This window comes from Oreochromis niloticus, linkage group LG10 (assembly GCF_001858045.2).
Source record: "Oreochromis niloticus isolate F11D_XX linkage group LG10, O_niloticus_UMD_NMBU, whole genome shotgun sequence".
NCBI lineage: Eukaryota > Metazoa > Chordata > Actinopteri > Cichliformes > Cichlidae > Oreochromis > Oreochromis niloticus.
In genome coordinates, this window is record NC_031975.2 from 28,990,593 (window position 1) to 29,002,780 (window position 12,188).

The 12,188-nt window shown below is 44.1% G+C and overlaps 2 protein-coding genes across 2 annotated transcripts in view; one reads left to right on the top strand and one right to left on the bottom strand.

The window, feature by feature from the left end:
• The window catches only part of LOC100711140 (polypeptide N-acetylgalactosaminyltransferase 10), a 92,156-nt gene that overhangs the window by 22,111 nt on the left and 57,857 nt on the right, over window positions 1-12,188 (bottom strand). Inside the window, exons 5-6 of the mRNA XM_003453950.5 lie at window positions 5,103-5,288; window positions 1,238-1,421 (exon numbers count right to left, since the gene is read on the bottom strand). Coding sequence (XP_003453998.1) covers window positions 1,238-1,421; window positions 5,103-5,288 — 370 coding nt within the window. The remainder of the gene's footprint in view (window positions 1-1,237; window positions 1,422-5,102; window positions 5,289-12,188) is intronic.
• Window positions 9,346-10,393, top strand: LOC112847994 (uncharacterized). Its single transcript, XM_025910678.1, has 3 exons — window positions 9,346-9,457; window positions 9,518-9,607; window positions 9,641-10,393. The coding sequence occupies exons 1-3, from the start codon at window positions 9,452-9,454 to the stop codon at window positions 10,247-10,249; spliced, it is 705 nt and encodes a 234-aa protein (XP_025766463.1). The 5' UTR covers window positions 9,346-9,451; the 3' UTR covers window positions 10,250-10,393.

The window sequence follows — 12,188 nt, forward strand, 5'->3', positions numbered from 1 at the left end:
CCCCACACCTCAGCACAATAACTGAGATAGGGGAAAATTAGTGAGAAATATAAAATACGCATTGCCTTATAATCTAGTATATCTCTGACATTACCCAAAATATAAATATTTTTAACCATCTTTTTTCTAACATATTCAATATGAGATTTCCATTTTAATTTATCATCCAATACTACCCCCAAAAAACGGAGTTCAGTAACTCTCTCAATTGGAACTCCATCAATGGACAGAATTACTTCATCCTCTTTTACCCGATTTCCAAAAATCATAAATTTCGTTTTTGTCAAGTTCAAAGATAATTTGTTTACATCAAACCATTTTTTTAGTTTTTCCATTTCAGAAACCATTAATTCAGCCAATTCTTTCAATTTATCCCCAGCACAATAAAAATTTGTATCATCTGCAAACAAAACGAAATTTAACATTTTGGACACATCACAAATATCATTTATATATAAATTAAAAAGTTTTGGTCCCAAAACAGACCCTTGAGGAACCCCACATTCAATTTTCAGTCTTTCAGAGGAATTGCCTAAATAATGCACATACTGGGTCCTATTTTCTAGATAACTACTTAACCAGTTTAATGCAATTCCTCTCACCCCATAAGTATTAAGCTTAGAAATCAAAATAGAATGTTGCATCGTATCAAAAGCTTTTTTTAAGTCAATAAATACTCCTATTGTATATTTATTATTGTCTGTTGCACACGAAATATCGCTTTAAAAATGAAAATTATAAACAAAGCAAACAAAAGTCATCTTCTTAATGGAAGTATCAAAATCCTTATCAATATAGTAAAATAGTATCAATTTGGACATGGGAGGCATCCTGCTAAAAGTATTATCATTTCTATAAAGACATTCACTCCCCATATCATGTCTACTTTCTGTCTGGGCAGCCCACTGAATGTGTGATCCTGGCAACTCACTTACACCAGAGTAGGGAGAAAATAAGCCTCACAAACCAACATCATCTTTACTCACAAGACAAAGTACGACATACGCCGTCATTAGAAAGAGACTTTCAACAGCTCAGCCTGGATAACGAGAAGATTATGCTCAATAAAAGCATTTTAGAGGAGTGGACTTCAATTATCATTCATCATTTAGGTCATTTAAATAAAATCCTTCAAAATCTTAACGCATATTTAAATGAAATAGGTATGCTGTGGATGGAAAGCTTTAAATCACTGATTAGATTTAAAGTGCACTACTTTTAAACTTGCGTTACTCACTCAAAGGGTTCACTGGGGTCATCCCTCTGCATCTCTGGAGGGATTGGAATCCGTTTGTAGTACATTTCCCAGTCAAACGCCCCTCGCATGGCGTCCCCTGCCTGCGTGTCATAGCCAAAGTTGTCGTGGTCGATGACATCAATCATTGGACATACAATAGCCTTCCTGTTCTGGGCAATTCGGTCTGTGAGATACACAGAGAGAGACTTTTGAATAATGTTGAGTTAAATAAAAAAATAAATAAGACAAGTTACGTGTTTGTTTGCTGTATGTGTGTACTTTATGTATGTGCTTGTTGGCTTGTGTACAATGCCCCTTTTCTACTGTGCTTTTGACACGCGTCAGACTCAGATCGACAGTCACTAAATGAGAGATGTCTGTTTGTTGATGGAGGTCACTCAGTGGCAATGGATTCACAATTGATGAAATGCTGTCTCCTGTCCTATCCACTGCGTGCTTAAGATAAATTCCTTTTTTACATTTTTATTCAGGCTTACAAATTTAATTTAAAGCTGATGCGCCAGTTTCTGCTCTAATAGTATATTTACAGTAAAGTTTTAACACAATAAGTGAATAAGAGTAACACCTCTTGAAGTTGAAGTTCTGTGTAGCATGCTGGCAAACCGCAAGGAACAGCAGAAAAGTTGTAATGTGGACAATAATAAATGACACTCAGTCTTGGTTAACCCTTGTTTTGTTTGGTCCTCTGTTTATGTTATCATATTTAGTTTTTGTTTAGTGATTCATCCTTTGGTCATAACCTCTCTATCCCCCTTTTTCTCTCCTTTGTTTGTATCTAAACTCACTGGCTACTTTACTGGCTTGGACCTCCTTTTGCTTTCATAACCATCTTAATTCTTCATAGCATAGTAGTAGAGTGAATTTTGAACACTGTTATGCTCAAGAAACCAATCTGAGATGATTTGAGCTTTGTGACATGGTGTGTTATCTTGCTGGAAGGAGCCAGCAGAAGATGAGTACAATGTGGTCATAAAGGGACAGACAATAATAAGCAACAATATTCAGGTAAGGTGCGATCACTTATCAGAGTAGGTGACATTTTTCCAGTCTTCTGATATCTAGTTTGGGTGAGCCCATGTGGACTGTAGCCTCTCTTTCCTGTTCTTGGCTGAGAGGAAGGGCGCCTGGTGCAGTCTTCTGCTGCTGTAGCCCATTTCAAGGTTTGACACGTCGCACATTCAGAGATGCATGTATTATTGTAGAGTCTACCTTACAATATAAAGCGCCTTAAGGTGACTGTTGTTGTGATTTGGCGCTGCATAAATAAAACTAAATTGAACAGAATAGAATAGAGATACTCTTCTGCATACCCTGGTATGTTCTCTATAGACAATACTGAATCCTCAGCTTGTCTGACATCAACAACTACGCCAAGTCAGATTAACTTTCTTTTCCATTCTGATGCTTGGTTTGAACTTCAGCAGGTCTTCTTGTCCATGTCTACATGCCTAATGCACTGAGTTGCTGCCATATGACTGTGAGTGTATGTTTTCTTCCTTTTACTGACTTCCACAGAACATTTACATTTGGATACAGCTCAGAACTGATTCTTGGCAACAGCACTCCATAAGTTAAGGTCTTCGATGATCCAGAAGGGGATAGGAAAATTGTCCACCATAGATGTAGTTTTTAAAAATGCAGCTTTATAACTGAGTTTGAATTTTTTACAGCAAACAATATAACTTTATATTTGGATTCAACAATTATTAAAATACAAAAAATATTTATAGTTTCTGCTCCTCTTTCAGATGAAAAATCATGTATCATATCAATATGTGTATTCATTATTGCCAATTCAAAGTAATGATACTGCTGCACCTAATGCAAACCTGCAGTGCAACTACAGTATGTTCACTTTTCCACAGCCTCCAGTCCTAACTCTTTCACTCCTGACAACAATCAAAGTGCCACAGTGGGCTGTAATGAACATGGCTGCTTGTTTATGTTACGCACTGGCAGACACACGTCCTATTCCCGCTTGATGTGTAAACAGCTTGACAGAGAGGTAACATGGGTCATAAGGTTTGCTGTGAAATGGTTCCAACTGGGAATGGCGCCATGCTGGGAAACCGAGTTGAACATGGGTCCTTAATGGAAAGAGGTAATTGATAAAGTGAGAATGAGGTAGTGAGCAAGTACATCAGCCAGAAGAGGAAGCACTCAGTCTCACAGCGGGGATAGTGTTAGTGTGTGTTAGTGCGCGCGCGTGTGTGTGTGTGTGTGTGTGTGTGTGTGTGTGTGTGTGTGTGTGTGTGCGCGCATATATTTTCTGTGTTTGAGAATGATTGGCTCTCTCTTAGTGAAAGCAATTTGGCAGCAGTAACAGGACTTTGTACATTCCTGTGCTCCGTGACCTTGGGAGTGATCACATTTTCAAAAAGTGATGAAATCTGGAAATTGACATTTGTCAGATTTTGACATTTTTAGATTTGTCTTTTTTGTTGCAAAAGTGAGGCACTTTTAAAACGTTCAAAGTTATTTGTTAAGAAAATTTTAATATTTGTAAAAGTAAAGTAATTTGAAAATATTTGAAAATTAAACTGTCAAAATGGTTGAAATGTTCTTTTGGAAATTAAGTGATAATTTGGGGCAATTTCTTAAAGTGAAAAGTTTTGAAAAACAGAAATTTCAGGACATTTTTGTTTTTTTTGTCACAATTGGCAGTAATTTAACAGGAAAATCACAGTGCTACATTTAAACATTCAGCCAATATTCAAATGCTGAATGACATCTAATATGTTGCCTGGACTGGTTTTCTGTTGGACGTCTTTCTACTTAAAGAAAAGTTGTTTGCCAGAACGTCTGTAAACATGTTCTTTTTGTTTAATTCAGTAAATGTTATTATTGTGGCCAAAAGAATTTATAATAATAAATCTCTGTAGAAAATGTGGAAATTCATCCTTGGATTTTTGATATTTTAATGGTTCAAGAGGGCAATGTGAACTGGGAGTGTGCAAGAAGCTGGTGGATACAGCTGACATATGAAGTAAACACTATTACCATAATGATATGTGCTGTACTTAGCTTGTACACAAAATATCATTAGGCTACAAACTGTGGACACAGCTCTGAGTCACGGTGAGGACCCAGTAGTGCAGTTTAACAGTGAATCATGAGACAGCAAGATCGGACAAAAACTTGGTGATTAAACCATGAATTTATTTCTCAGTCATCTCCAATTCATCATTTAACAACAGTCCAACTGCACCTGTGTGGTGTCTCAGTTTTCAGTGGCACTGCTGTGGGAGATGAGTCTCAGTATGTTGAAAAAAAATGTGCCAACAGAAAAGTGAATCCCCTCATTGGTAGTCACCTTACTTTAGTCAACCATAAAGAAAGTAGCTGAGGCAGCAGAATATTAGTTACTGGAAATGTGAAAGGGAACAAACCTGGATAAACTATTAAGTGAGTCTGAAACTCTACATAGGCACTGCAGAGTTTATGATTTCTGCATTTAAAATGGCAAAATCCCACAGACAGAAAACTGAAGCACAGAACAGATTTTTTTTCTTCTTTTTGAAGGTTTGTGTATACATGTGTATACATTTTATGTATACATGAACTCATTTTAAACATAATGTTTATCCTTAGAACCCTATATCATGGCAGCTCTATCATAACTATGTGATCACAATCACATGCATTTCCTATTTTTATTACAACAATGTGGTGTGAAGTCGTATTTTGAAGGAAGCCGTCAGACTGAATTGCTATTGGCTGTGGAAATAACACCCTATCTGGCTTGCAAATTTTGGTATAAGACCACGTACCGATTTTTGGATGGGAGATATGTCATCGGCACCTCAGTGATTGCTGGATGGATGTGTGTAAGCATGTTTCTCACCCAGCAGTGGAGGCAGCCAGTTGACATTAGCTTCGCAGTGTGAGTCCAGGAAGGTGATGACTTCCCCCTTGGCAGCAGCGGCACCAAGAAGACGAGTTCTGATCAGCCCCTCCCTCTTCTTCGTCCTCAAGATGCGAACCTTGGGCATTCGTTTCATGTACTCCTCCAGTGCCACCTTTAGGTGCTCTGCAAAGAGAGGAAGGTAGGGATGATTTGAGGTAAAGGACCACTGTGCTTCAGTAAATTCTTTATCACTTTTAGTGTCTTTTAAAACCAATCAACTACTTTTTGCTATCAATACGTCGTAATTTTTTTGATCAGTACCAAGAAAGGAAAGACACTCATATTTTCAGTTGTCTAAATACAATATTTTAGTGCCATTTGAAGACTGTAACAAACCGTACATGCTGTAATTATTTTCATTCTTTTCGTACTTTACCTTCAGATCGATCAAGCTCAACAACAAAATCATTCGTCACCATGCATTGTGTAAGAAGCTCATGCATATGCTTGAGCATTTAGTTTTCAGCACAACACTGTCCTTTGTTTTCTATTGCAAGTGTTCTTTCAGCACTAAAATAAATAGCATTGATCATTTTGTTAGGAGTAGAAATTTAAATAGGGACACATGTCCACAATGCAGACAAAGAAATCTCTCAATGCATTTCTTTAGTGTGAAAGAGTTGGGCTGTGTGTATTACCAGTAACAACATTTCAGTGTTTTTAGTTTTTCCTTGGTCCATCCATTGGTGTTACATCTTCTCTGTATTTGCGTGAATAAATGTGTGAATGTGTGTGTACCAGTCTTGTGATTTTTCTTTTTCTGTCACTTCTCACTTTTTCACCTCATTGTGCATCTTTGCTGTCTTTGTTTTCCAGCTCCTGCGGTTGTGTGCTCAGTCCTAATTGATTCGACCTGTCCTTCCTCACCCACTCAGACAGTAAGATCCTGTCACTCCCTTCTGTCCTTTGTCAGTTCAACTGCTGACCTTCCTGCATGTCCTCTTTTATTTTTATCTGAATTACTCTGGTAGAATCAGCAGCCATGGATTTGCCTCTGCTACCTTTCACCAGCTCCAGTTAGTTTCCCTTTTTTGTTTGTTCAACCTGTCTGTGCAGTTCTGTCTTTGCATTTTGGTTCTCCTTGAATCAAGAACTGGCACGTAACACAAAGACTGGCGACCTACTGAGTTTACCTTCCCTCCTGCCCATGCTCCATGCCGGTAACCGGGATACACTCCAACCCAGTGCTATTCTGCACACAATAAGCAGTTTATACAACAGCTGTTTTTTTGCAGAGGTACCAAAAGAAAGTTTTGGGACAGGAAAGTTTTACTGTTCACTCACTGTGTCTACTTCACAAACCTTCAAAAAGAAGAAAAAAAATCTGTTCTGTGCTTCAGTTTTCTGCCTGTGGGATTTTGCCATTTTAAATGCAGAAATTACAGACAGAACATTTAACCACAGGAGCAATGAATCAGACTGACGAGCTGTAGGGCTGTGATGTTTTACTTATGTAGGACAAATGTCTGCAAATATGAGTGAAGGTAATCTCAGTTCAGGAAATAGACAAAACAACAACTCTAGGAATCCATTTAATGAGCAAGATCAGACGGCGTTCAAAACCGGCTGCCAGGAGATGCACAAACAATGAAATGTGAAAATCTCCTTGTTAAGATCTCATTTGGACAATTGCTTGCACATATTGCTATAAATATATGAATATAAAGATGTATTCTTTCCATTTGTTACAAATATTTGCTCATTCTCGCGACAAAGTTTCTCAAAGAATAGTTCTTTATAACTAAAATGTAACAAGCGAATGAAAGCTCTAGCACATTATACCCTGACATTTGGTTAGATTAAGATGTGTCACACATTTTTTGCAGAACAATCTGCAATTTGCTAAAAAGACTGCTGAAAATTTCTGACTGTGAAAATTCAGTCTATCATTGTAATCAAGTCAATGATCTGTAAATGCATAGTTAGGTGTGAGTACCATTATTCATTGAAATGAGCTGGTATAATGGTCTCCCTAAAGAGAGAAGTCTTTTTTTTATATTTTTCCTTGTTACATTTTAATGCTTTTCATATAAAATTTAAAGGCCTTTAACAAATCTAACCTAAAATGTGAGACATTTTATATTATTAGTTTGATTGTCTGTGTAGGTGGCATGGGCTCTTGTTTGCATAACAAGCACAATAAATGGCAACATTTTGACAATCCAGAGCATTACAAGTATGTAATAATGTTTTTTGTTTTTTTATACACAGCATTTCCTTCATCACAGGGCAAAATATGTGAACAGATTAGAATGATCTATTTTACCCAACTGATATCATGGATTAATTTATGGAAACACTTCATTCTTTGTGATTTGGTATTTTTGTGATTATTTAGAGCGTTTCTCTTACTTATGTTAATATTTTGAGTTTTTGAATTTCCATTTCTTTAGTGTAAAGCTGCTGTGTGTAGTTGTATATCTAACCTTTGCATAAGCTATTTCCTGTTTTTCTTTTGGTACTAATTTGGCTCGTGTGCTTTGTATTCAGTTTTACTTTCTCCTCTTGGATTGTGTCTGTGGTGTGTTCCCATGTCTCATTTCCCTGATTGGGCCTCGGTGTGTCTCTGTGAGTGTCCTTTGTAGTTTTCACTTTCCTGAATAACTAGGAAGTTGGAATTTCTGAGTTCCAAGATTTCCCACCCAACCAAGAGTTAACAATCCAATTGTCATGAAACGCTGTGTGGCAGGCAGGAGTAGGACCCAAGGTGCAGACACTCAGACTCGAAGGATGAACTCAAAACTCAGCTTTATTTGCTGGCAGGGGGAAAGCATACAAAACTAAACTGGGAAATATAAACTTACATTTGACAGGGAGGCACACAAGGAAACACACAGCTTGAGGGACGACGCGACACAGACTCAGAGAAACACAGTGTTTAAATACACTGGGAAGTAACGAGGGGAATGAGACACAGAAGGAGGGCACAGCTGGGAGAAATCAGGACTGACGAGACAGGGAAGCAAAGCAGGACACCTTCACATAAGACACGGACCTTCAAAATAAAACAGGAAACACACACACACACACACACACACACACACACACACACACACACACACACACACACACACGCAAGGACACAGACTCCGAGACGCGGGCTTCACACAGGGACCTGACCACACTAGAGGGGATACACAGGCAGGGACGACGGAAAACAGAGGGAGCACAGAATGAACACTTGGGAAACCAAAACAAACTGTCATAATTCATAATATCAAAAATAAGAGTACAAAATCAAAAACACTGGGTCACCGACCCAGAACCATGACAGTACCCCCCCCCCACAAGGGCTGGCCCCAGACAGCCCAACACAAGAAAACAAAAACGACCAAAAACAGAAAACAACCCGACCAGGGCGGGCGGCGGGGGCCCAGGAAGGAGGGCCCGAAGCGAAACAAAACAGGAGCACCAGGAGCCCAAAAACGACACGCGCACAAAAAACACTGGCGCACAAAGAACAGTTCAGCAGGAAGTCAGGGGCCCCACCGTGCGGACGGCAACGGCGGCAACAGAAAAACAGTTCAGGGGGCCGACCCGGAGGTCGCCGGCACAAAAGTTCATAAGTCAAACGGTCGGGGGGCCGACCAGGTGGGTGGCACAGGCGACAGAGCCGGTCAGGAGTGCAGAAACCAACGGCCGCGATGACGTAGAAGCAGCTCAGGGGGCCGACCGTGCGGACAGCAACGGCGGCGACGTGGAAGCAGTTCGGGGGGCCGGCCGTGCGGACGGCGACGGCGGCGACGTGGAAGCAGTTCGGGGGGCCGGCTGTGCGGACGGCGACGGCGGCGACGTGGAAGCAGTTCGGGGGGCCGCCCTCGACGGCCATGGTAAATGGTAAATGGCCTGTATTTATATAGCGCTTTTTAATAGTCCCTAAGGACACCAAAGCGCTTTACATATCCAGTCATCCACCCATTCACACACACATTCACACACTGGTGATGGCAAGCTACATTGTAGCCACAGCCACCCTGGGGCGCACTGACAGAGGCGAGGCTGCCGGACACTGGCGCCACCGGGCCCTCTGACCACCACCAGTAGGCAACGGGTGAAGTGTCTTGCCCAAGGACACAACAACCGAGACTGTCCAAGCTGGGGCTCGAACCGGCAACCTTCCGATTACAAGGCGAACTCCCAACTCTTGAGCCGCGATCGCCCCCAATGCCGACTCAGAGGCCTGGAAAGCGGCCGGCGACGCCGAGGCGGCAGTTGGTGACCTGAGAACGGCGAGGCCCCCGCAGCTCCAGGCAAGATAGAGGCTGCGCCAGGCGAAGCCGAAGCCGATGCAGGTGAGGCTGATGCAGAGGCTGATGCAGAGGCTGCGCCAGGCGAAGCCGGAGCCGATGCAGGTGAGGCTGCAGCAGGTGGCTGGACGGGCTCCTCGGGCCCTCCAGCTGATGAGGCAGGAACAGACGGGGGCGTGGCAGCCACAGGACCAGGTGACGTTGAAGTCGAAGCAGAGGCTGGACCGGGCGACGTTGAAGCCGAAGCAGAGGCTGGACCGGGCGACGTTGAAGCCGAAGCAGAGGCTGGACCGGGCGACGTTGAAGCCGAAGCAGAGGCTGGACCGGGCGGCGAGGCTGAAGGCACGAAGGCTGGACCGGGCGGCGAGGCTGAAGGCTCGAAGGCTGGACCAGGCGTGGGCGGCGAGGCTGAAGGCTCGAAGGCTGGACCAGGCGTGGGCGGCGAGGCTGAAGGCTCGAAGGCTGGACCAGGCGTGGGCGGCGAGGCTGAAGGCTCGAAGGCTGGACCAGGCGAAGATGAGGCTGAAGGCGACGGCATGGAAGCCGGAGACTGTGGCGCTGCCGGAGACGGCGGCGCTGCAGGCGACGGCGTGGGCGATGCAGCTGATGAGGACGAAGACTCGGAGGCTGCTGCGGACATGGAGGCTGAGGATGGCTGGACGGGCCCCTCGGACCCTCCAGCAGAGACAGACGGCTGGACGGGCCCCTCGGACCCTCCAGCGGGGACAGGCGGCTGGACGGGCCCCTCGGACCCTCCAGCGGAGAAGGCAGGTGGCGGCATGGGAGCCGCGGAGTACTGGATGGGCTCATCAGAGCTTCCAGCAGGAGCTGATGTAGAGCCAGAGGGAATTGGGACCCCTGGCTCAATGTTACGCTGGCCAGAAAACTGAACTGCTACGGAGAACTGGGCCAATGGGTCAGGTGCGAGCTGAGCTACTGGTGGTGGTGAAAGAGGAGTGGGTGGTGGAGTTGATGGCTTCACAGGGGAATGAACTAGGGGTGACTGCTCAGGGAACCGAACTGGAGGCGACTGTACAGGAGACTGAGCTAGAGGTAGTAGTGACGGTTGGGGAGAAAGTGGAGCTGGTGGTTGAGTGGAAGACTGCACTGGGGAAGGCTGAACTGCCGGAGACTGCAGTGACGGTTGTGGTTGAGGTGCAACGGGTGGAAGGGTGGCTGAATTGGCTGCGGGCCCGGCGGCTAATGGCTCAGCGACAGAGTGCATTAATGGCAGGGCTATAGAGTGAATGACTGACTGAGTGGTAGCCTGGACGGCTGAGTGTAGTGATGATTGTGGTGGAAGAGAAGCAGGTGGTAGTGTGGATGATGGGGCTAAGGGCAACTCAGTGGCAGGCCGAACTGAAGGAGGCTGAAGAACATACTGAATTAATGGCTGGAGCGATAGCTGAGGTGAAAATGGAGCTACAGAAGGCTGGGCAGCTGAGTGAGCTACGGGAGGCTGGGCAGCTGAGTGAGCTACGGGAGGCTGGGCAGCTGAGTGAGCTACGGGAGGCTGGGCAGCTGAGTGAGCTACGGGAGGCTGGGCAGCTGAGTGAGCTACGGGAGGCTGGGCAGCTGAGTGAAAACAAATGGTTCCAGAATGAACAGTCCCAAATTCAGGAAACTCTTGAATATTGTCTCTTTCTTTTACCACAGCTGGCGACTCAGAGGTCACGGGGTCTGGCTGTGGTGATGGACGTCGGCGGCGTGATCGCCGCTTCCTTTTTGATGATGACTCCAATGGGCCGGGCAGCTCCACGTCCGGCCTGTCGGGCAGGTGAGTTGTAGCAGCTGGGGAATGAATGTGGAGCTCATTGAGGATAAAATCCTGTTCGAGCGGGTGGAGCGCACCGAGAAGCCAAGGGAGACCAGAAATCAATCTCTGTAGCTTAGTTTCCAAAGCGAAATGGAGCTCCTTCCCCTCATGTTCTAACCAGAGTCTAAGGAGTCTCTCCACAGAGTAAATAATGTCTTGACGCAGTTCTTCTGGTGGGTTGAGTGCTGCTGGGTCCATGTCTGGTCGCGTCGTTCTGTCATGAAACGCTGTGTGGCAGGCAGGAGTAGGACCCAAGGTGCAGACACTCAGACTCGAAGGATGAACTCAAAACTCAGCTTTATTTGCTGGCAGGGGGAAAGCATACAAAACTAAACTGGGAAATATAAACTTACATTTGACAGGGAGGCACAAGAGGAAACACACAGCTTGAGGGACGACGCGACACAGACTCAGAGAAACACAGTGTTTAAATACACTGGGAAGTAACGAGGGGAATGAGACACAGAAGGAGGGCACAGCTGGGAGAAATCAGGACTGACGAGACAGGGAAGCAAAGCAGGACACCTTCACATAAGACACGGACCTTCAAAATAAAACAGGAAACACACACACACACACACACGCAAGGACACAGACTCCGAGACGCGGGCTTCACACAGGGACCTGACCACACTAGAGGGGATACACAGGCAGGGACGACGGAAAACAGAGGGAGCACAGAATGAACACTTGGGAAACCAAAACAAACTGTCATAATTCATAATATCAAAAATAAGAGTACAAAATCAAAAACACTGGGTCACCGACCCAGAACCATGACACCAATCAGAATCAGAATCAGAATACTTTATTAATCCTTAAGGAAATTATGTAGAACAAAAACTCTCTCAATCCACATGATTGAAAGGAAAGCTATTAAACAGACGAACTCTAAGAAAAAAGTAAAGGGCAAGAAATGAGTAAGGAAAAGTTAAAGTGAAGAGAAAAGCAGGAGCAACT

Coding starts and splice junctions, on each gene's coding strand:
- LOC112847994 (XM_025910678.1), top strand. Junction 9,608..9,640: donor CGTGGCAGCCACAGGACCAG/GTGACGTTGAAG, acceptor AGGCTGGACCGG/GCGACGTTGAAGCCGAAGCA.